The following is a 26176-nucleotide window of genomic DNA, read 5'->3' as shown; positions in this document are numbered from 1 at the left end:
TCAACTAAGCCACCCAGGTGCCCTGCCTAAGGCCTTCTTAATTTAAAAAATTTTAGGTTATCAATGAGTGAAACTTGAAGTTTCAAAAATGCATGGGCTTAATTTATTCTTAGGGCTTCATACTTCCTTATATTTAAGTTAGGCAATAGTAATTTCTCCATTTATTCTTTCGTACAACAAACGTATCCAGTACTTACTACATTCTGGGTGCCACTCTTAGAACTGAGCAAAACAGACAAAAATCCCTATTTTCCTACAGCTAATCTACTGGGGAAAAGACAGACACCAAATAATAAATATAAAAAGTAAGGAAATTGTTTAGGATATTGGAAGGAGAGAAATGCTCTGGAAAATAAAAAGGTAAATGTAGCAAACTGGTGATCCGAAGTGCAGGGAGGGGGCATTGGCAGGGTGCATTATTAAATAAGATAGGGTAGGCTTGTGAACATGTAGGGAGGTAGAAATGAATGAGATGTATAATAGAGTTTTTTTCTCGTATTTCTGCTGATTCCCTAACATTTTCCCCAGTTTAAACTATAATCAGGATCACTCATATATCTTTGACCTAGAGCTACCTATATCTTATTCACACATCTAGTTACATTGACAATCCTTAGTCACACATCTTCCTCATGGGGCTCATGTGTGATCAACTTAAACCCATTTCAGGACCTCAGAATCACTGTGCTAAAAGTCAGAAGATTCTTGAAAAGCAGTTGACTCATGAGGATATAGAATCCATAGTGAAACAGGCTACTTTCAAAAACATAAAAGAAGACCCCAGAACAAATTATGACACTGAGGCCCACTCTTGGAAGGGCAGAGTACAAGACCTTTCTCGAAAAGCTAGTAATAACGCGATGTGCTTTGTTTCTAAATTAGGGACAATGTCCTGCTCTGACAATGCTCTCTGCAATACTTTTCTGTCTATAGATGGATGTTGCTGAAGTCTTCTCTCTCCCAGCACCTCTTGTGCCTAATGACTTGGCTTGCTGACTCAGTTAACTGGGATTAGACAGCTGTCCATCACTGCTGGAAATCCAATCATTTCAAAAGAATGTCGTTCTAGGAAATTGGTCTAAACTTTGAACAACAAAAAGAAGAGCCAAACATGTATAATTTATACTTCAGCAAGAGTTGTTAGCTATGTGACCTGATTAACTACAATTTTAAAGTTACAGCACACACTATGCATACAATGTCTGGAATTAAAACAATGCTCAGATTTCTAATACCATCTTCTACACTATGATTATACTCTAATGCTCCTCTTGTCCTTATTTGCCTGTTTCCTTTGTGATAAGGTCATCTCTGGGTTGAAGTTTACACTATCGACCTATGTGGATCTTTCGTTTCTAAATTGACATTCCTTGACTAACATTTCATAGATTAACTGTTCTCTATATTCAAAAGGCACTTTCTTCACATGACTGAGTCCCTTTTAATATTAATTATTCATATTGAAATTGTGGTGGACTTTTTACGAGTTACATTTCAATGGACTTTTCTGTGTATTCTGTGGCTTCTAATAAGAGGGAGGATTATGAAGATGCTATCAAAGCCCCCCAGAATTACAGCTCATATTTCCCTGTTTATTTAGGACAATCTCAAACTAATATTTAGAAATGTATCATTTCTCCCATTTGTTATGTGCCTGGGTACATAATATAGTACCAATGAAAGACTTCTAAACTCTTTTTTTTAACTTGGGTATGTTTTGTGTATCCTGAAGTTAGCACTCTTGAGAGTATCTTTCTTCTCCTTTATGAAGTGTCAATATTCTTTGTCCAGAAAATACACTCTTTTATCTTCCATAAATCTCAGTCTATACAGGCATACCTCACTTTATTGTGCTTTGCAGATACTGCTTGTTTTACACACTGAAGGTTTGTGGCAACCTTGCATCAAACAAGTCTATTGGCACCATTTCTTCACCAACATTTGCTCACTTCACACCTATTCTCACCATATTTCAAATTTTTTCATTATCATATCGGTGATTACGACTCACTGAAAGCTCAGGTGATGATTAGCATTTTTTAGCAACAAAGTATTTTTTAAGTGTTTACATTTTCTAGATGTAATGCTTTGCACACTTAATGGCCTACAGTATAGTTTAAACATAACTGTTATGTGCACTGGGAACCCCAAAAATTCATTTGACTCACTTTATTGCTGTATTTGCTTCATTGAGGTGGTCTGGGACAGAATGAACCCATGGTATCGCCAACGTATGCCTGTGTTCTTTATCTACAACACTTCAGAAAGTATTTCTTTTTATAGGATGATATCCTTTATTCTAAAACATACTACTGCTAACTCAGTTGTCTTTAATCTGGGACCGTCGCCTTAGCTGCAGACATATCCCCACATTCAGTCCTTTTCTATAGATCCTTTATTTACCTTCTCTATGAGTGCCAGGTTTACCATGAAGTTGATGATACTTAATATAGGCTCTTTGTTATGCCCTGCACTTAATTTCTAATTCATATTTTTGAATTCTCTTAAGAGAGCCCTTCAAATTGCATAAGCCTTAGGTGACACAAATCCTTGATCTGCCCTATTCCTACATAGGACTCAAGAGGAAAAGGCTCATATAGAAAGCAACCCAGTGCCCTGATTTAAACCAAGATTACAGATTAGCAGTCTCATTCTCTTGGGTGGCCAACTTTCCTAGGTTAGCCTGAAGTGGATGGAAGCACTTCACCTATGGCTTTAGTTAATTTCATGTGCCGTCTTCTATAAAACCCTATTTGACAGTGAGGAATTAACACTTTGGGAAACACTTATGTGCCATGTTGATATAAATACTATATTTGACCCATACGGACACCCAGAGCAGTAGGAATTATGGTCCCAAACTCTGAGTATTAAGATAATTTGTCCAAGGTCATACAGTTAAAAACGTTGGCATCTGGGATTTAAAACCACTTCTGACTCTAAAGTTGCACACAACACAACTGTATTGCTCTTTATTTTTCCTAAATTGATACTTGGTTTTACCAAGGTATCCATAGGTTACAGAGGTGGAGATAAGCATGGGGGATAAAATACTCAGAAATTTTCCAAGTAAATTACTTAGTAATATGAAATCAGACATACTGCATTTTTCCATTTGCCACAAGATAAAATTACCAATGAGGACTGCTTAAAAGAAATGTTCGGCTCTAAATAGGGTGGTGGCAACATTTTGCCCTACAAAATAACTTTTCACTTCCCCATACAATTACCATTGCTGTTCTTCCACTATACGTGTGGAAAAAATTGTCGGGAGTTTTAGCCATGGCCAGGAACATAAAAATGGAGCATTTCCCAGCTTCCTATTTGGCTAATTGTAAACATTTTGGGGACGAATTGATAAAATCTGGCCATAGTTTTGCTAAGTATCTACAAAGCTTCAGAATTCCTTAATCCTTAGGCATAGAGTTCCACAGCCTTTGCCAAACGCCTTAAAGCTCCGCTCAGCCCCATCTGTGACTCTTCTCCTGGCTCTAGGGGGCGCTAGTCATCACAGTCCGGAAGGTCACTGTAGAAGCAGCCCTGGCAGCCTCTGTGCGCTCTGTAAGCGATGAGCAAGTGGTAAAACCCAGGCAGAAACACCAGGATGCCAACAATCAGAACGGCAACAGCCCGGTTGGCGCCCACTTTGCTGATGTAGCCTACCAGCAGGAGGCAACCCGTGACAACGAGAAAGGCGCCAATCAAAAACTGCGCGGTGGCACAGGCAATGGCCTTATAAGGAATCCTCGTAGAGTTTTTCTTAAACTTCACTAAGTGCGATCTCACTGGACATCTTTTCAATTTAAAGCTAGCTTCAGTAGGCGAAGTTTCCTTCTGACGGTTAATGTGCCCAGTGTCAGTGCTGGAGAGCTTTGAGTATTTCACTTTGCTGCTGGGGATTCCAGCAGCCACGTTGGGGCGAGTGGGAAGCATAACCGCAGGGGGCGTGCGGAGCTGTCCTGCTGCCACAAAGTGAGCAGGGGCGTCAGGACCCACTCGCCCACCCAACGGCTGTCTGGACCCGCGTGGAGGCTCGCCTCGGCATCTCTCATTCACCTAACTCCTGTTTCTACAAGACCGCTGCGTTTGTGATCGAATTCCTCTTTCATCATGCAAAGTTGCGATTACGTTGATAGTCTGATGTTATATGGGCTCTCTGATTTTCTTAGGGCAGTTCTAGTAAACTCCCAGATTCCTTTGACACTGCAACTGTTTAGATTGAGCAGATTAGTTTACATTCATTAGATTTCATTCAGTCACTTTCATAGAATTTCCATTTTCTCTAAATGTTCGTAAGCACATCCCGCGTTTGCCTCTCTTGCGTTGGTCTAACATGCAGCATACTTGGTTAATCTGATCAGCCTCTGAGGGCCAATTAGGGGAGAGGAGAGATGTGAAAGTTGGAATCAAACCCGGCTGAAATCCTGGCTCTGCCTTTTATTAACTGTGTAAGCTTAGTCATAGTGCATATCCAAGGACCTAGTTCCTTCTGTAAAAGGGGAATTGTGACATGCAGTGCAGATTATTGTGAGTACTTACTGAATGAAGGATGCAGACTGCCTTCCTCCACAGAGGAAGTCCTATCTCCACAGAACTCAAGTCCTGACATGATCAAGGGCAAGGCGTGTCCAAAGACTTTAAGACATCTCACTCCTGAGTTTTGGCTGATTTTGTAGATGACAGCTTTCCTGCATCTCATGTTGCCTGATCATTGAATTGGCTGCCTTGTGGGAGCGGTATGACCTCTGGAATGGTAGGACTTATTTAGAAGTGGTGTGGTCTTCTGATAGGCTGTTGCGGACGGGGTTCCTTCTTCGTGAGGGGTTGAATTGGAGACCTCTAAATTCACTCTCAGTTTCTGGAATTTGTACCCGAGCTGCAGCCTCTGCTTAAACCTTTTTTTTTTTTTTTAATCAAACAATTGTAGTATTTCTCCCACTTCTGTGTTCTATGCCTACCTTTACTAACCTATGCCTTCTTACTAGTTTATAATTCATCTTAAAATTTATCACCTACTACATCCATTATCCTTTTTAATTCATTTTAACCCCACTCCTTGGAATGGGCATTTTAAATTCTACCAGTGAGTTTTATTTGTTTAAGTGGATTCTTTTATATTTGGGATTACCTCATTACCCAAACTAGAATATAAAACTTCCCTATGGAAGCAATGATATATCTTCAAAATCCTCTCAACCATAGAGAGCTTAGCATTGAACATTTTGCTTTTTGTAAACCCAGTGTTTGTTGGTTAAATTTACTACAAATAGAATATACAGTAGCTAAGGTAGTTCTTCCTATAACTATTTAAATTATAATCTTACCTTTATTTGCATGGCATTTTATAATGTACAATCTCTTCTCTCTAACGTGTCTCAGAAATACAAAGTTTGATTTGCATTTTTGACCCCCAGGTCACACAGCTAGTTAATATCAAAGAATGGATTATATGTAAACAATCACCTTACTAGAGGCAAGTCATTTATAATGGAGTTGAGATTTGACTTCATTCCAGCTTGTGTTATATATCTATGATCAAATTTCGTATGAACTAGATGACAGAAACATGTCTCAAACATGTCAGTTATGGGTTGTAGAGACCAGGCCTATGCATTATAAAAGAGAAGAGCAGTCGTGAGAGATCTGTTTGAGAAAAGAGACTTAGGCTGAGGCAGAAGAATGCAGTCTTTTTCCAAATGGCCAATGTTAGGGATACTACCCGACTTCAGTGGGATTTTATTGGCGCAACGGAGACTTGTACCTGAGTTTGTGATCGTGCTCTTGGGAAACAAGAGGAAAAGATACTAACACAAGGCATAAAATGTAGAAGAATACTGGCCTTCCAGAGTACAGAGGAGCTGATAATTCATTGCAGAAATGAATTTCAGTGGCTCAACATTAATATATTACTTTATTATATTTATCAACTGGCATGGTCCACATCGTATTACTGTTTGCTTAAATAATGCAGTTAGTTTATTTTATTTATATGTAAGTAATCAATTTTTAAGTTTAAAACTATAAGCAGAAGTAATCTCAGTACTCATTTAAAATAGCTTAGAGTCCAGGCTTTCCCTGAGATTATTTGACCATTTAGCCAATTGTTAGTTAGGATAATTGAAGGAAGAACTGACCTTTGTAGACCTAACCCAGGAACTACCCCACACTTCCTTAATTTCAAAGTGGCAGAGATATAGTAAAATTATTCAGATACCTGAAGGCTCGCAACAGAGTATACTTTATCTGAGCAAAACTCACTTGCTTTTCTCCCATCTGTACCCATCACTAAAACGTACAATTATTGGCAGCTAAAAGCAACAAAATCATGTTTTACTATAGTGTCCCCCCTCTCCTTAGCATATATAAAAGGTACATTAGAGGCAACTAAAATATTTTAAAAGAACTATGCTTTACCCTGTGTCAATAATGTGTGTGTGCATGTGTGTGTGTTACTCTAATTCACATGATAATACACTGATAAGTCCATTTGCCTTATCTCTTTCTAAGGACAATTGGAGATTGGAAAAATCATACGACTATCACAGAATTAGAGATTTGACAACTTTTTTTAAAAAGAAAAGATTAAAAATCTTCCTATTAAATTTATCTGGGATATTAATATAGGACTTTACATTCAGGGCAGCAGAAAATCACCTACAACATTTGTGCATTAGAGTTACACAAATATATAAAACGATATAGGTGCTTTTTTTGGTTCTTTGATTTTTTGCCCTGCATCTGCTTCTTTTTTTCTTTCTTTAAATATTTATTTGGGGGAGAGAGAGAGAGAGACAGAGAGAGAGAGAGACCAAGTGCGATAGGGGGAGGGGCACAGAGAGGGAGACACAGAATTGGAAGCAGGTTCCAGGCTCTGAGCTGTCAGCACAGAGCCTGACGTGGTGCTCGAACTCATGAACCATGAGATCATGACCTGAACTGATTGGATGCTTCACTGACTGAGCCACCCAGGTGCCCCACGTTTGCTTCCTTTAAACTTTGAATTAAATCTTAGGCATGTATTTCCCCTTGACTTGATGGTGTAAACTTGGGACTTAGCTATTTGGAGGTGACAGATTTCCTATTTCTTAATTTACAAACTATTTTTAAACTCCTATGTCTCTATTTAACAAGATAATAAAAACATACAAATATGGGACTAATAGAAAGACTGTTTGCATAGCATCATTTCATGAATATAGTCCCTCAAGTTATAGTTCCCTCTGTCCCTGTAGAATGTGTCACAATGGTTCTCTTTTTTCCTTTGAAAACCAAGTAACATATCTGTCAGCCATTTATGTTTACCATCATTCCAAAGGCCTTGAATACCAGCATCTGTCTTTGTTTCCCTATAACCTTTTTATTTTTGCTTCCCTTTTATTGTAATAGCTCTTTAATAGCTTACCATTATCATACAATAGCTACTTTGGTTATTTCTTACCTGTGGAAAAACTTAAATTAAATGACTATATTACTGAATCATCTGAATTGGATTTGTTCTGGTTATTCATCCATGTATAATTCTGTTAGATCAGTAGAATTAAGCTGTTGGCAATAGTTATCCTCCTTTGCCTCACTCAGCATACACCACACACACACACACACACACACACACACATTAGTGAACCTGTCATTAAAAAAATTAGTTGTACTACCTGACAGGCTTATGTGTTTATTCAGTCCTGGTTTTATTAGAAGTTTATTCACTAGTGTTTGTTTCCTTTTACCCTAGAGTCCTTAGGTGATTTTCCTGGGACCTGTCCTCAAATCTACCTTTTCTCTGGGTTATCTATCCTTTACTGTGTGCATACTGATCTCTGGCCACGATGAACTCTTTGGTGATTCACAAAAGTAACAAGCTCTCCTCATCTTGTAAGCTTTTATAATTCCTACTTTTTCTCCCTGGAATAATTTCTCTCCCTTGTCTGCGTAGTTACTTTTATTTCTCCTTCAACCATTAACTCATCAAATATTTGGTTCATGTCTACTGTGTATCAGGCACTGTGGCATAATAGTCAATAGTCAAAATTCCTTTTCTCATAGACTGCTTAGTCTCGGCATGAATGTGGAGGGAGGAGAGTTGCCAAATAAAAAACACGAGTACATATAAAACTATGGACTGCACTAAATGTAATATAAAAAGGTAAATGAAACAATAACACTGTAACTGGGTGACTGTAATAAATCAGAGAAAATTTCTTGCAGAGAATACAGACCTGGGTGAAAGGCATATTGGTCAGAAGGAGTGTGGTACCGTAGAAATTGACAGGAGACGAGGTGGCTGTAGAACAGAGAATGAAAAGGACCGCAGTGTAGAAGGAGCCTGCAGTCAGACCTGGGTCAGCCACACACATCAGCCAGACCAATGGTCAGTTATTTTAGGCCATAGCAGGTCCTGAGTTGAAGGAGATGTAGCACTGTGAATCCATTCCGTAACAAAGAGTGACTTTTAATGGATGCAAATTTAAAAATCGGCCATGGTGTCAAAGGAATCTGAGATGGGATTGAGCTTGACAAATTAATCTATTAGAGATGTGTGACATAACACCACTGAGTGGGATGGGGGAAAAGGCTCTGATCTAAATAACTTTAGAAGCCAATATTTTGTCTAAGTACTGTAAGACTAAAGACAAAAAGAATGCCAAAAAAAATTGTACTCCAGTTGGTAAAATTTTTCTCATAGATGTATGATATAATAATTCTTAAACTATTTTATGTGTATACTAGAGTTGAACAAATAAGCAAGTGAATTATAGGTATGGGTTTCTTACTCTGAGAAAAAGAAGAAACATTGGAAATCTTTGTACTATCTTTGAAAAATTTCTGTAGGTGTCTTATTTAAAAACAAAAAGTTTACTGGGGCACCTGGATGGCTCAGTCGGTTAAGTGTCTGACTTTGGCTCAGGTCATGATCTCACAATTCTTGAGTTTGAGCCCCGCGTTGGGCTCTGTGCTGACAGTTCAGAGCCTGGAGCCTGGAGGCTGCTTCAGATTCTGTGTCTCCCTCTCTCTCTGCCCCTCCTTCGTTCATTCTCTGTCTCTCTTTCTCTCAGAAATGAAATAAACATTAAAAATTGTTTCAATAAAAACTTTATTGACATCTGTGGATAACAGGCTATCTATAACAACATTGTAATCATCAACAATCGAACTTGGTCTGAACGATGGTAACTAAAGCTCATGTTCTTTAACTTGTAAGTTGTGCTACTGGACTAAATTTCCTTTCCTCTGACATCCAGAATGTGTATTTTCCAAGGGAAGGGGTATTCCTACACCTAACAACAACAGAAAGCAGGCCCTCTAAAGAGAAAAACAAAACCAAACAAAGCCAGATTCCTATGAGACATCACCTACTTTAAGCATAGAAACAATTTTCTTTAACATTAATTAAATGTTAAAGAATGAGGATGAAACAAACAAGAAAGCCCAATGAAGTAATTGGGAGCTTGAACTGAGGAAGAATCAAACACCTATCACATCTTCCTAAACACAAGAATAGGATATATTTGCACAATTACCAGGGTTTTTAAAGCTATAATATAAATTAGTATTATAATCTCCCTAATATTTCTATAATTCCTCTCTATTCTTATTACCACTCTGTCATAATATCTGTCAGTTACTATATTACAGTTTATTCACATAAGTATCTGAACTTATTAGCATGATTCTGCTTTATTTAACAAAAGCTATAGGAATATGGCTGACTTAAAGAAAAATTATTACCTCAGGCTTGGCTACCATTACTGAGTTTTTTACTATATTTATACTCTTGTATTTTCTTTCAACCAAAGATTCTCAAACATTATATAACCCCTTATGCTTTAAAAAACATGATAAACAGAAAATAAATGTTACTTGACTATATAACCACATAGAAATAAAAATTCACTCAGACTGAAAAAAATTAAAATAAAAAGTTTATTTAAGAAACAAAGCAAGTGAACAAAGGAAAAAAGAGACAAATGATAAAACAGACTCTTACCTGTAGGAAACAAACTGATGGCTACCAGAGGGGAGGTTGGTGGGGAAAGGGGGAAAATAGGAGAAGAGAATTAAAGAGTACACTTATTTGAGCACTGAGTAATGTGTAGAATTATTGAAACACTATATTGTACACCTGCAACTAATATAACACTATACATTAATTATACTGGAATTTAAAAGATAATTAATTTAAAAAAATTCCCATAAAGAAAAACAGAGTGTGCTGATTATGATAAGCACTGAGTAATGTATAGAATTGTTTTGTTTTGCTTCTGGAATTATTATTTTTTAAAGTGTATTTATTTTGAAACAGAGAAAGAGAGAGAGAGAGAGAGAGAGGGAGTGTGTGTGTGTGTGTGTGTGTGTGTGTGTGTGTGTGTGTGCAGGAGGGGCAGAGAGAGGGAGAGAGACAGAATCCCAAGCAGGCTCTGCACTTTCAGCATGGAGCTCTATGCCAGGCTCGAACTCATGAACCCTGAGGCACACAAGGGGGGAGGGACAGAGAGAGAAGGAGAATCCCAAGCAGGGTCCATGCTGTCAGTGCAGAGCTTGACTTGGGGCTCGAACTCATGAAACTGGGAGATCATGACCTGAGCTGAAATCAAGAGTCAGACACTTAATCGACTGAGCCACCTAGGCACCCCTTGTTTTTGGAATTATTGCATCACTGTATTGTACGCCTGAATCTAACACTGTATGTTAAAATAAAAAAGTATTCACGATAAAAAATAACAAAATAAAAATAAATAAAAATAAAAAGCTTAAAAATAGATCTTGATAACTAGCTAGGATGAATTCTCCAGCTTTGTTCTTCTTGTTGGCTATTCTATAATATTTATAATTTTTATTTGGAAATAGTTTAATACTCACAAAAAGGTGCAAAAAAAAATACAAAGAATTCTGGTGCTCCCTTCAACAAGTTTCCCCAATGATGATGATATCTTACCTAACCATAGTACATGTCAAAAGAGGAAGTTGATATTAGTATAATACTATTAACTCAAATGCAGACATTATTTGAATTTTACCAGTTTTTACACATACTAATTTTGAGGAGAGTGAGGTGACTATAATTCTATGAAACTTTATCATATGTAGATTAATTTAACCATCAGCACAATCAAGATATAAAACTGTCCCATTGCCACAAAGTAACTTTTTTGTGTTGCCTCTTAGTATTCACACCCACCTCCCAACTTTTAACACCTGGATAAGACTGATCTGTTCTTTATCACTATAATTTCATCATTTTAAGAAAGTCATAAAAATAGAATCCTAATGTGTGTAATCTTTTGAATTTGGCTTTCTTCACTTCGTATAATGACCTTGAAATCCATCCAAGTTATTGTGCTTTGTTCATGCTTTTTTTATTCCTGAGTGGAATTCCATTGTATGGATATATTATGTTATTTTTTTAATCTATTCACCTGTTTAAGGACATTTGGGATACATCCAGTTTGGCTTTTCTTTCATCTCTCTCTCTTTTTAAATGTATATTTATTTATTTTGAGAAAGAGAGAGCCCACGCGAGAGAGACAGGGGCAGAGAAAGGGAGAGAGAGAATCCCAAGCAAGCTCTGTGCTGTTGGCATGGAGCCCAATGCTGGGCTTGAAGCCATGAACTGTTAGATTGTGACCTGACTGAAATCAAGAGTCAGACACTCAACTAACTGAGCCACACAAGTGCCCCTCTTTTCATCTCTTAACAAGGTCTTTTGTAGTGCAAAAGCATGTGTGTGTGTGTGTGTGTGTGTGTGTGTGTGTGTGTGTGTGTGTGTTTTAATTTTGCTAAGTTTAATTTAGCATACCTTTCTTTTATGGATCATGGCTTTGGTGTCATGTCTAAAAACTCTTTGCATACATTTAGGTAATGAATATTTTTTCCTATGCTTTCTTCTAAAAGTATTATAGGTTTATGTTTTATATTTAGATCCACTATGCACTTTGGGGTTTTTTTTTGTGGGGAGGGAGGGGTGGGTTGTTAGATTTAGGTGTCATTGTTTTTGTTCATGAATGTCCAATTATTACCATGCCATCTGTTGGAAAAATCTATCCTTCTTCCATGGAATTGCTTTTGTGCCTTTGTCAAAATTCAGCTGTGTACTTACGTAGCTCTCTCTATGGAATCTCTATTCTGTTCCACTTGTCTTTGTGTCTATTCTTTTGCCAATACCATGCTGTCCTGATTAGCTGTTGCTATACAGTAAGTTTCAAATGGAGACTTTGCTTTTGTTTGGCTACAAAGAATCCTATTTGGATTTTTGGTGGGAGAAACCTATAGTTTAATTTGGCGAGAACGGACATCATTGATGAGTCTTACTATCAATAAAAATGGTGTGTCGCCCATTTAATTTGGTTTTCTTTTGTTTCTGTCATTATAATTTTTGAGTCATCAGCATGTAGACTCTGTACACATTTTGTTAGACATGCACCTAAATATTTTCTTCTTTGGGAGTAATTATATATGGCATTATGTTTTTAATTTGTTTTCAATTTTTCATTATCAGCCTATAAAAATATGATTGATTTTTCTGTCTTGGTAACTTTCGTTTTGCAACTTGGCTAAACTCCTTTATTAGTTCTGGTAGGTTTTTTTTTTGGTTAATATTTTATGATTGGTTAATATCTTATGATTTTCTACATAAACCATCATGCCATTTGCAAATGAGTATGATTTTGTTTCTGAATTTCCTATGCCTTTTATTTCTTTTCCTTGCTTCATTGTACTTGGTAGGCTTTTCAGCACTATTTTGAGTGGGAGTGGTGAGAATGGACTTATATCTCCAGTTATTATTACAGTGATTGGTGACGTGTATTTGGATGTTTATCCCATATGTCAGAGGTAATCAGCACGATGCCAACCTACTGACTTCTTTGGTTTGGTTTCAGAACCTGCCTGATGGCTGTGGTATAAAGTAGCAATGATTTATTTGAGTTATAGAATGTTATACTAGATTCCTAGAGCTGTTGTCACAAAATACCAACATGCAGGTGGCTTAAAACAACTGAAATTTATTGCCTCACAGTTCTGGAGGCCTTAAGTACAAAATCAAGATTTTCCTCTGAAACCCATAGAAGAGAATACTTCCTTGCTTCTCCTGGGTTCTATTGTTTGCCAACAATCTTCGGCATTCTTTAGCTTATTGATACACCATTCCAAACCCTGCCTCTGTTATCACATGGTCGTCTTCACCCTGTGTTTCTCCTCTTTTTATAAGGCCACGAATTTTATTGGATTAAGGACTCATCCTATTCCAGTATCTGAATATAACTAATTACATCTACAATTTCCCTATTTCCAAATAATGTCACATTTTGAGGTAATGGAGATTAGGACTTCAACATATCTTTTTTTTGGGGGGGGGGGACATAATTCAAGCCATAATGTGTGTGTGTGTGCGTGTGTGTGTGTGTGTGTGTGTGTGTTTGTGTGTGTGTATTTTTCTATCTTATCTGCTGAAGGATGCTACAGAATTCTAGGTGCTATGTTTGTACTCTGTCAGTATTTTGCCTTGACCACAGGTTGACTCCTAAAGGAAGTTAAGTGACATACACCATTCAGTTTTTCTTCCTGAATTTTTAGTTTGAAGTCAACAACACTAACATATCTTTGTTGTTTGAACTGAGGTCATTTGAACATAGAGTATGACTGCTGTCACGCTGAAGCAAAACCAATCTGCAAAGATGGAAGAAGAGAAAAATGTGTCCTTTAAATGAAGAATGCAGAGATGAGAGACCATGAAACTCTAAGGCAGAAAGAATTTTTTAAAAAGTTGGAAAGATATATGAATCCTTGACTGCTTCATGCTTCTTGGAAGTTTCTTCATGAAATTCAAGAAAACTCTTTTTCTGTATTCTATGAATCGTTGTAATGATTACCCTATTTTCCATAAACTTGTTAGACGTAGATTATTCTTATTTGCAACAAAGTGCTTGACCAAAATGCCAAGAGAAAGAGTTTCAAAAAGTAGAGAAAACCTCAGTTATATGTTCACCACAAAGATGTAAATAGATGTTCTTTCCAGGAAAAAAAGTCAATTGCATGAACATGGAAAAATATGTTGGTTGAAAAAAGAAAAAAAATGTAGTGAAGGTAAAATGTAAAGTATAGAAAATTGAGTTAATTGAATAGGAGTTCAGAAGTTTCCTAGAAATGAAATAAGAGGATCATCTGGTTTGACTAGTTTTAATACTTTCAATTCTGTTTCAAAATTGCTATAGAGAAGATTTGAACTCATTTGTGTTTCCATGAAAATATATGAGAATGTCTATTCCACTCTACTGTAACATTGAGCATTTGCTGATTTTTAAACTTTTACTAATCACGAATTAATGTTTTCTGTTTTCAATCAATTGCAAGCTTTTTTTGATTGTATCTAACAGAAATTTCTAATATATGTGAAATGGTTCACAAATTTCACTAAAATATGACAGAAACACAGAAACGTTTACAAATTATACATTCACAGCCCAATGAATATTTACCACATCTTATGGTAGGTATATATGGAATATATATGGAATTTTGGAATATATATATATATATATATCCAAACATATGGAATATATATATATATACATATATATATATGGCTTATATATATGGAATATATATACCACATTTATGACCACATCTAGGGAACCAGCACTAAGACCAGGACACAGGATATTCCCAACATCCAAAGTATTCTCTTATTTACCTGTCCAGCCAATATATCATCCCACATAGAAAACCACTCTTTAAAACCATAGATTAATTTTACCTGTTTTAAAATCTTACATGATCAATCATTCAATGAGTGTTTTTCCACTGAATATTATTATATTTCTGAGAGTCATATATATTTTTCATGTAGTTTAATTCACGTATCCTTATTGAAGTATAGTATTTCTTTATATGAAGTGCCACAATTTACTTACGTATTTTATTGTACATAGACAGTGGGTTGTTTCCCTTTGTTGATTGTTGTGGTGGTGCCTTGAAATGTTTATGAATGTAAATTTACTGAATTTTTATTTAAATTTCTTCCACTGCTTTTATGCTTCAAAAGTTTTTCTCCATTTAAGAATTATAAACAGGTTCACCTATATTTTTTTAGTAAAATGATTTTATCTTACATATTTAGTTTAGTGAGTGAGATGTTATGAGTACAATTATTGTTTTATCCAAATAGTTAAATGATTGAACCATTTGATGATTAATCCACTTTTGATTCTTGGATACTTAGTGCAAATTTTGTGATCTAATAAATTATTAAAATGATGCAAGCGTTTATATGTGAGTTTGCTGACCCTAAATGTAACTGTAGATAAAGAAAAAATACACACTACAGGAAACTCTCTCAAGACACTTGCAATCCATGTTGCATGCATTCTGTTTTTTCCTTTTTTCCCAAGTCATTTTAATTTCTGAAATTTCAAAGTGTTCATCAAAATCACAGTAACCAATCTCAGCACAATCTACTCATATTTTTTTAGCAACAAAGTTTTATAACTAACATTCGCATGAGAAGCACAAATTAATGTGTCTTAAAATATCCTTCTAGTTAGTAGATTTTTATATGATTATTTTGCACTGATTCTACTCCTCAGTTATCTCCCAGATGCACTTCAAGGGAAAATCCTTCATTTTGCTTTGGAATATTCTGTAAGATTTTTCATTTTGTTCCACGGTCAAGCGGTATTTCCAGTCTCCAATGGTTCCTAGTGGGATAAGAACATGAACAGCACTTAGGTGAAGAAGTAGCACTCTCAGGATCAAAATTTTCTCCAACCCACTTTAATTCCTTCTCCAAGGCAACTTAACTGTTAGTTCTCTGGGGTGGAGGCGGGGGGGTGGGGAGGGTTGACACTTCACTTTTCCTTATACAAGGATGAGCTAAGAAACAAACTTGGGAATGTAATTATAGTTTTATATAGTCTACTTCCTTAACTGTTAAACTCCCACCAGCCACTACCATCAAATTATAACTGTTCTTTAAGTTTTGGAAAACCAAAACTAAAATACATAAAAACATTAGAATTTTTAAATATATTTTACTAAATGCCAGATGCCATCTTGGCGAAGTACATCCATCATGATATAATTCTTCATATAACCTTGCAAGGTTACTGGTTCTTCCTTTTTAAAATTGAAAAAAATGAGATCCAAAGATTTTCAAATAATGGAGTCAAAACCACAGAGGGTTCTCAGAAAAGCCATTGATACAGTTTTGGTTCATGAAAGTCTGAAATGGTCTGAAGCCAATTTTTAAATGAAGATTAATAATTTGACATCTTCAGCGTTCAGATTTTCTTTTGTAAACATTATTATTGGCATTAGAGACAACAAACTATTAAGAACATGAGAATTGCTTTATATCCGATCTAGTTGAGCAATGAGAAATTGCAGAAGATAATAAATGGTACAAATGAAGAAACAATATTTTAAAAGTAGTAAACTCTATAGAAATTTCAATAATATCTTCACATAATTAAGAATTAACTGGGGCTCCTGGGTGGCTCAGTTGGTTGAGCGTCCAACTTTGGCTCAGGTCATGATCTCACAGTCTGTGAGTTCCAGCCCTGCATCGGGCTCTGTGCTGATGGTTCAGAGCCTGGAGCCTGCTTCCGATTCTGTGTCTCCCTCTCTCTCTGCCCCTCCCCTGCTCATGCTCTGTCTCTCTCTCTCTCAGAAATAAATAAATATTTAAAAAATTTTAAACAGATTATTAGAATTTAAATATGAAAGTAAAACTTTAACATCTAAAAAAATAAAGAATATATTTCTGGTCTTAGAAAAGAGAAAGATTTCCTAAATGGGAAAAAAATATATTTAAAATAAAAATTGATGAATTGGACTGCATTAAACTTAAGAATGCTGTTAAAATACACCATAAAGTGGCAAAAGCAACAAAATATGAGAGAAGCAACACATATAACCTATAATAGATTAGTGTCCGGAATATATATAAAACAAATCAATAAGGGGCGCATGGGTGGCTCAATTGGTTAAGTGTCCAATTTCAACTCAGGTCATGATCTCATGGTTCGTCAGTTCAAGCCCCAAGTCATGCTCTGTGCTGACAGCTCAGAGCCTGGAGCCAGCTTCAGATTCTGGGTTCTGTGTCTCCCTCTCTCTCTGCCCCTCCCCCACTCGCACTTTGTCTTTCTCTCAAAAAAATAAATATTAAACGTTTTAAACCAATCGACGAGAAAAAGATCAACAATGAATTACAAGCTGGGCAAATGTCACAACTGTTTCACAGAATAAGAAATTATAGTCAACAAACCTATCAAAAAGTGCTTAATCACATCACTGATTAGGGAAATGCAAATTACGATCAGTTTGGGAAACCGTTTTATAATTACCATATTGATAAAAATCAAAGTCTGATAGAAAAGTTTCCTAGGAGGAAAATAAGAACTCAACAGTTACAATTACTAGCTTTGTCATAAGCTGGTACAACAGCTTTGTATTAAAAAAATAGCAGCATTTTATGAAGTTGAACATTTTTGAACTTTGTGGGTTTGCAATTCTATTCTTGGGTGTATACTCTGGGAAAGCTTGTGCAGGTTTGCACCAGGGAACATGATTAAGAATGTTCATAGCAGCATGTGCTAGAATAACAAAATATTTCAATAACCTAATTATAAAATGAAGAGAAGACATAGATCTAATAGAATTACTTACACAACTTGTAAAATTATATAGCTTTGAAATATAATATTGAAAATTAAGAACAAACAAAGGCACATGGGCAAAACTCCAGGGAAAAAGAACACAAGTGACAAGATAAAGTTAAGTAAAATTTAAAGCGAAATGATTTAACAGAACAACATATAATTTGTTTGTGATGAACAACAGAACAGGAATGTTTGTATAGAATAATGTTATGGAATAGAACAACTTAAATGGCACAGATTTAGCAACAATTATAGTGGGATATTTATACAAGCTTATCTTTAGACAAAAAGATAAAATGATTAACAAAATCAATTTACAAAATTATCTAACAAAATTTATTTTATACGTGTGTATGTTAGCGCCCCACATGGAGAATACACACCATTTTCTCATATAGTCATGGGACATATTGAAAAATTGATCATATAATTCGCCATAAATTTCAAAAATTAGAAATCTTATGGTACCACCACCTATTGATAAAGCCATAATATTAACAATCAACAATGAAGAAGTTAAAAAAGAAAATTATATAAACACTTAGGGGAAAAAGTCTTCAAAACCACTTGGACCAATTAAAAATTAAAATTAAAATGATAGACTATATATTAACAAGATTTTATTTCTAGCTATATTAAAAAGATATTCATCATTTTTAAATGCCAATATTTGAAAAAATAAACATTGGATATAGATAATGCTATTCATTTAAGTAAAGAAGAGAGAAAAATATGAATGAAATATGAGGAAATAATTAAAATGAAAGCAGAAATCAAAAAGTAGAAAACATTAAGTTATGTCTTAACAAAGAGCTAGTTCTTTGGAGGAAAACCACAATAAAATAGAAAATCACTGGTACCTTGAAAAATGTGAAAAAAGCAATATATAAATTTTTCCATCCTTACTAATGAATGAAAAAGGTGTAATCACAGAATTGGAAAAGATTTATCAGATCATGGCAGAATATACTGTAATTTTTTTCCATGTTTTGAAATCTAGATAAAACAGTGGATAATTTGCTTTGAAAATAAAATTATAATTCCGGTTTGGGGGAAGGCAGCTAATTTAAATAAAATGATAACATGGGGCACCTGGGTGGCTCAGTTGGTTAAGTGTCCAGCTTCAGCTCAGGTCATGATCTCAGGGTTTGTGAGTTCAAGCCCTGCACTGGGCTCCGTACTGACAGCTCAGAGCCTGGAATCTGCTTCAGATTCTGTGTTTCCCTCTCTGCTCCTTCCCCACTTGCTCTCTCTCTCTCTCTTTCTCTCTCTCTCTCAAAAATAAACATTAAAAAAATTAAATAAACTGATAAGAAAAAGGAAAATGTAGAACTATAAAGCTGACAAGATTGATATATTTATAATGGGCTTTACTAAAATCTTTTAAACATTCAGTTAATTTATATCTTTTAAACTATTTGATAACTTGCCAAAAATACAAAAACTTTCAAATATATTTTGCAAGACTATACTTTCAGTGGTACTAAAATCAAATAAAGATAGAGCAAACATGGAAAGTTAAAGCCTTTTTTAAAAATAATTACAAATAAAAATTCCTGAATAAAAATTAACAAAACTGTTCTAGCAGTATGTTTAAACAAGTATTATAATATAAGCAAGTAAGATTTATTCCAGAAATAAGACGTCATTAAATTACTAGTGGATTTTGGGGTGCCTGGGTGGCTCAGTCAGTTAAGTATCTGACTTTTGATTTCTGCTCAGGTCATGTTCTCACAATGGTCAAGATTCTCTCCCACTCACGGTAGAATTCTCTCACTCTCCCCTTCTCTCTCTGCCTCTCTCCTTGCACACGTGCTTTCTCTCTCTCACAAAATAAATAAATAAACATTAAAAAAAGTATTGGTGGATTTCAATTCACTATAAACTAAAATGGAGGAGCATGAAATCTTCAGAATTTCCCAAAAAAGGCATTTTATGTGAAAAGAACTTTTCTGCATAAAGCAAAAACAAAGATAAAACTCCCAAGTAAACTAAGAATTAAAAAAAAATTCTCGGCATTATATGCCCCCTCCAAATCAATGGCAAAACAAAACAAGATAATAAAAATGCTAAACCATTAAGGACAAGAGAAGATTTCTTATCACCTCTATTATTCTGGCTTGTACTGCAGATATTAACTATTGAAATAGAAAAAAAAGTGTAAATATTGGAAAATAAAAATAAAATGGGTTATTATTTTTAAATGAATTATATTCAGAGTATAAAGGGAAAATTCATAAAACTAGTTAGAGAGATTAAGGGAGCCAAATACAACAGAGTGACAAAACCAAAGCCTCTTTCTTTATAACAGCAATAAACAAATAGAAAAGACACTAGTAAGAAAAACTTTCAGTTCATGATAGCCATAAAAAAGTAAACAAAAAACCCTGCTAATTCAGAGAAAAAAAATGCATAAGAAGAATACAAAGAACAACATAGCACATTTGGTGGATGGTAAACTTGGTAGGATTTGCTTTATCAGTTACGAGATTTAAAACAATGAAGAACTGTGACATTAAACAGATGTATCAATTTTTGGAATAAACAACACAGACTCAGAGAGAGAGACTATGGAATCTTAGTATATAAAAGTGTAGACTTCAAAACAGCAGGGAAAGAGTAAATGCTTAAACAAATTATGTTGGGTCAATTGGCTGACCCCTTGGCGAATACCATGCAATAGTTATATTTCAAATCACATTCAGTATTAGATATAATTTACAATTAAATGTAAAAAATAAAAACATAAAATTAGAAAAACTTGGAGAGTATATATATAATCTTTGTGGTGGGGAAGTGTTCGTTTAAGCAAGACACAAGAGCCAGAACTATGAAGGAACTATGAATAGATTGTTAACACAAAATTAAAAGCATTTAACAATTTTTAAAGGTAAACTATTAATTGCTAAAATATTTGTCCCCCCAAAATGCTTCTACAAAGCAGTAAATAAAAGACAAGCTAAAGACAAATGGATAGATGTCGACCTGATTGGGCCATAGACCTGGGGCGGCGAAGGAACTGAGAGAAAGAGACGACAGTATAGCGAGGCACAGGGGACCCCTGAGCCAACAACCCAAGGTACTGAGGTTTATTGAGCGTCTTCTTATGTATGTTTTCAGGAAAAACAGATTAGCAATGGTTAACAACCGAAACTTAGCAAAACATGTCAACAATGTACATCTGATTCAGCTATCGTACATATCTTGCGTAGGAGAGCAGTCTTGCAGATACATATATTTTGATAAGAATCTTTATGATAGAAGGAAAGACAAAGAAGAGAGTGAATGCACTGTGCTATATACAGCTGGCTTCCTTTAAGCAAAACATCCCTATCTGCCCACTAAAGAACAGAACACATTTCCCAAGGTAATTCACTCAAGTCCTTTCAGGTAATTAATTTTTAACTTCAGTATCTTGAGTTTTCTCAAAGATCTTGGAGCCTGAGCGAATATATGCACCTGCGGTCATTGTGGTGTTCTGTTCCCACAGGTAGAGAATATAAAGACTATTTCAAAGCCTAGAAATATTTAAAAGATGTTTCAGTTTATTAAAATCAAAAGGACTGCAAATTAGACAGGAATGAGGGGTTTTTTTGGTTTGTTTGTTTTGGGGGGTTTTGTTTTTGTCTTTTTTTTTTAATCTAGCACATTAGCAAAGATCGGTAATTTCAATCACTGGTGAGCATGTGAAGAAAAAATCAATCTTACATACTATTTGATGAAGTATAAATTGACAGATTATAGAAGGCAAGTAGATAATATCTAAATATTTGGTAATCACTTAAAATATTGAAACACTTTAATCTGAAAACTCCATTTTTAGGGAAACATTTTTCCAGATCAAAGAAGTACAAAAAAAAGATCTCTAAGAATGTTTATTTCAATGTAATACACATTTGCTGCAACCTACCTGTCCATCAATACACATTCAGGATTATATAGCTATAAAATAAAATCCTACTAGGCCACTAAAAACGAATAGAATTTTATGTGCTGACATAAAAAAATTTTGCTATACATTATATAGTTACACTGAAAACAATGTGTGTTGTGATCCAATTTATGTATATACCTATAATTCCATATATTTTTAATGTGCAAAACAAGATCGTAAAGTTTATAATAATCACATTTGAAAGGATATGAATGAGTGGGGCTGGACAACAACATTTGAAGAAATATTTAAACAATATTTGAAGAAAGCATTTGTGCAAAAGGTCCTTAACTATTTCTGTGACATATTTTGCCTTTTTGTTCTTGAGACCTTTTGGTGCTAAATAATATGGGATGTGGGAAATGAAGAGGCAAAGGGATGGTCTCTTGACAAAGTCATCTGGCTTCATTCTGTATTCAAAGAAGGGGACTCTCTCAATTGTGGACACAATTTCAGTTTTGTTACGATGTCCTTCAAAATAAATTAAGCTTAATATTTGCTGAGTCCAGATGGAACCTGTAAAAATAAATAATCCTGTTTTCAACTCTGAATTGATTTTTAAAAATAAATGTTAATAGTAACGCTATCCATCTAAAAATTATTTGGTGCTTTTTATTTCTATTAACCACTCTTAATACACCAAGGAATTTGTTCAAGTTTTATGGGTTTTCTGTATTTTGTATTAAAATTAATAAAGATAAAAGCAAGGGCTCTTAGTTCCTTTTCCATACTCTGAAGAACTGTGGTTGTTCTGATTCCATGATAGTGGTGATCAGATTAATCCTTCAGCTACTTCTCTGTTTTCTTTCTGTTTTTTTAAAAAAAATTTTAAGCTTCATTTGTTTTTGAGAGAGACAGAGTATGAGCAGGGGAGGGGCGGAGAGAGACAGAGACATAGAATTGGAAGTAGGCTCCAGGATCTGAGCTGTCAGCACAGAGCTGGAACCCAGGAGCCATGAGACCATGACCTGAGCTGAAGTTGGAGGCTGAACTGACTCAGACACCCAGGCACTCCTCTGTTTTCTGTATTTCGTGTAAATTCCCTTTTTTCAGTTTTCTGTGGCTCCCTCCCTCTGTGGCTTCCTTAGTCTCCTTTCTTAGAACTTCATCTTCTAGAAATATAGACAAATGAAGAGCCCAAGTCCCCTTTCACTTTTTTTTTTCTTATTGAGCAATACAGGTCTTCCCGTACAATGTTGAAGAAAAGTAGTGACAGCAGACATTTTTGTCTTGTTCCTGATTTTAAATGCAATATTTTAATTTTCACTATTGCATATGATGTTTGTGGTGCATTTGTGGAGCTTTTGATGCATTCTGTTTATCAAGTTAAATAAGTTCCCTTTTCGCCCCTGTTTGCTAATAGTTTCCATTGTGAATGGATGCTGCTGAAATATTTTGAGTGAATGTTCTACATTTATTGAGATGATAATTCAAGCTTTCTCCTGTACTCTAGTAATGTGAATGAACTACATTAATACATTTTTAGAACAATCTTGGCTCTTGAGAAAAACCCATTTTGGTCACAGTGTATTTTTTTTAACATCATTGAATTTGTTTTGCTTGTATTTGGTTTAGGGATTTTGCAACTATGTTCCTGAATGTAACATCAATGTTCTAAAAAAGGGTCTGAGATACCAAGAATCTTGCAAATGTCACTACTCAACTGATTTGTCTGCATGACAGATTTGATATAATTTATGGTGGATCCTGGGAAGGCTCACTAATCTCTCTTCGAAAATGAGTAAGAACCTAACAGGCTGGACTCAGGATTGGTGTGAGGTGTCCCAAACACTTGGGATGCATTAAATATAAGGGAAAAACTCTTATGGATGGCAGGGCTTGACCTATAACTAAGCAAACTGAAATGGCACCAATGTCTAATGGAGGGAAAAAAAAACCAAACCATCAGTTGTGTGTTTTGCAGAGTGGAAGGATCCAGGGATGAGGCATGTGCTTACTCATTTAGAGAAAGTAAACAAGGTCATGAATTTCAAAGTAGATAGCAAAAAGGAGAAACTGAAGCATTTTCATGAAAATCAGGAATAATTACTTTTTTTGTATTGACTTTAGACTCCAGCATATCTTTGAGCAACATTAACCACTCTATACAACATTGCTTCAAGGACAACAATCATCCTATATTCAAAAAAGCCCAACTTAAAAAATAAGCTTTTTTTGGAATAAAAGATTTTAAAACTATTTTAGCTTCAAATTATTTCATTATCGTAGAGAAATACAAAGCAATTAGAGTAATTGAAAAGTATACTAGGGATTAGTTCTGCATGAGATATGCTGCTAACAAAAATCCTACAAGATTTTTAAAATCCGTTTTCTTCCATTCTCAGACCAAGCCAACAGGTCAGCATTTACCAATCTGCTGTTGGCTCAATATTTGCTTTCTCCGTATGTGCCATCCAGAAGTGACAAAATATGTGGGGCACCTGGGTGGCTCAACTGGTTAAGCTTCCGACTTCAGCTCAGGTCATGATCTTACAGTTCGTGGGTTTGAGCCCTGCATCAGGCTCTGTGCTGACAGCTCAAAGCCTGGAGCTTGCTTCAGATTCTGTGTCTCCTTCTCTCTCTGCCCCTCCCCTGCTTGTGCTCTGTGTCTCTCTCTCTCAAAAATAAAGACAGAAAAAAATTTTTAGTCTTTAAATAAAAAAAAAAAAAAAAAGAAATGAGAATATATGTATCCCAAATAACCCAGCATCATAGAGATTTTAGATTTATCTTCTTTTCTGATCCTAAAAGCAGGTTGGGCTTCTGTCAATGTCTGGAAAAGGGGACAGTTGTACATGTGTATTACCAAACCAGAATGAAGATTTAACAGGTGGCCCCCTCCTCAAACTTACCAGATTTTGGATATGCAACTATGAAAACATTGTCGTCTCTAATTCCAAAATCTTCTAGAGTTTCTAGTATGTTAATATTAGTTGCAGAACGTGCAGAATAACAGTTTTTAAATTTTAATAAATATTTTTGTGTTGTCCATAATTAGTCACCTACAAGTAAAAACAGATAAAACTCTTTTCAGCTCCTTAGTATTTTAAAATAACGACTAACCCTTATTGAGTGTTCAATATGTGCCAAGTACTACTTAAATGTCACATGTGTAGCAACTCATTGACCGTATTAAAAGCCTTAAATGTGTTAAATTATTCAATCTTCACAGCAATCTAACTTTGCTAGAGGTATTGTTATTATCCCTATCTTAAAGATGAAGTAACAAATACTAAGAGGTTAAACATCTTTTCCTAAAATAAAATGATGGAGGCCTTATCATAATTCCAAGCGTACAGATGTGGAAAATAAGACACAAAGCTGGTCATCGAACAGCTCCAGGTTGCCCAGCTATCAGAACTGGTAAGATTTGGTGCCAGGGAAGTTGGCCACAGAGTTCATACCTTTAATCACCTTACCATGCAGTTTCTTAGTATTTTCTATTTTTATCCTTTACAGTTCTAAAATTGTTATAGCAATAGAGAATGTTTTAATGAATGTACTTTTCATTTTTGGTTTTTTTTTTCCCCCCTGGAACGTAAAGAAGCTCCTAAGGCTTTGAGATCGGATATGCTGTTTCAAAAGAGTTGTGGCAAATGTTCTGCATGAGTAATTGAAATTGGTTTTACTTTGAAAATGTTACCTTCATACAGTTGTAAGATACTGCATGGCAGTTATATTTTCCAATGGATGTTTTTTCAAAAATCTGAAATAAATCTAAGTAAGAAAGTAAAAATTAAAATAGGAAGCAAATAGTCTAAAGAATATGTATGCAAAAATTGAGCCTGCCAAGCTTTTCATTAGATCTGCCTGAGAAATGTATTCTTGAATTTAAATAGATGAGAGAATCTCAGAAGTTCTAATAATATTAGGTTAGAACCAGCATATATTTCAGTTAGATAGTTTTTAAAAATCTTTGTGCCACCAAGAAAATGAACTTGTTAAATGTGGATTTTCTAAGTTGCGTGTCAAGCAACATTTACTTTCTTCATAAACAATATAACTCACCTGATTAATAGAGGAAAGTCAGAGGTTAGAGTTTTGCTGAGGAAGAGTAGAAAATAACTCGTGTTAGAATCATGTGGGTTCTGGGTAAATGTTTATAGTTTTAGGCCCTACACCAGCCTGGTAGAATCAGAATTTGGGAGTGTGTTGTGACCGGCGCAACAAACACCGAGATCAGGGTCCTGAGGGTAGGGGAATGCAAGAAAAAAAGAGAGAAGAGAAAGTTTGGGAACAGGAGGGTCCCCTGGGCTCATGGCCCAAGTGACGGCTTTATTGTTGCTGTACACAATCTTTTATAATATAAGACTGTTATGGATCAGGTCATTCTAAGAATAAACAGGTTTCACATGATCACTGCCAGCCAAAACATTTAGTTCTGTGTACCTTGCGAACTTTCTGAACGGGTCATAAGGCCTTGTTAATAGATTGCTAGCAAAACACAGTTCCCATGTTTGTTTCTATCTGACTCGGGGTAGAAAAAGGAGGTAGCATTACTGCCAACACCTGCAGACCACAGGCTTCAGGAATTAACTTTCTCAGCCTTGACAAGGCTTTCGTATGCCCTTGAAAGTGGGGGAATGGGAGGGGG

General features: G+C 35.4%; 1 protein-coding gene and 1 pseudogene across 1 annotated transcript; both read right to left on the bottom strand.

The window, feature by feature from the left end:
• Positions 1-2945: 2945 nt before the first annotated feature.
• Positions 2946-4089, bottom strand: LOC112862490 (transmembrane protein 230 pseudogene; annotated as a pseudogene).
• An 11250-nt stretch (positions 4090-15339) lies between these two features.
• On the bottom strand, positions 15340-24576 carry LOC147581172 (amine sulfotransferase-like; the record flags this gene model as incomplete). Its single annotated transcript, XM_086708407.1, has 4 exons — positions 15340-15686; positions 17304-17370; positions 21671-22098; positions 24435-24576. Coding segments are annotated over 4 exons (759 nt in total), but the record flags the coding sequence as incomplete, so codon positions are not given.
• Positions 24577-26176: the final 1600 nt, after the last annotated feature.

Source organism: Puma concolor, chromosome B2 (genome assembly GCF_028749965.1).
Source record: "Puma concolor isolate L17-30 chromosome B2, mPumCon1.1.hap2, whole genome shotgun sequence".
NCBI classification, from domain to species: domain Eukaryota; kingdom Metazoa; phylum Chordata; class Mammalia; order Carnivora; family Felidae; genus Puma; species Puma concolor.
Note: the sequence above shows the minus strand (reverse complement) of the source record. Positions and strands in the feature narration are given on the sequence as shown.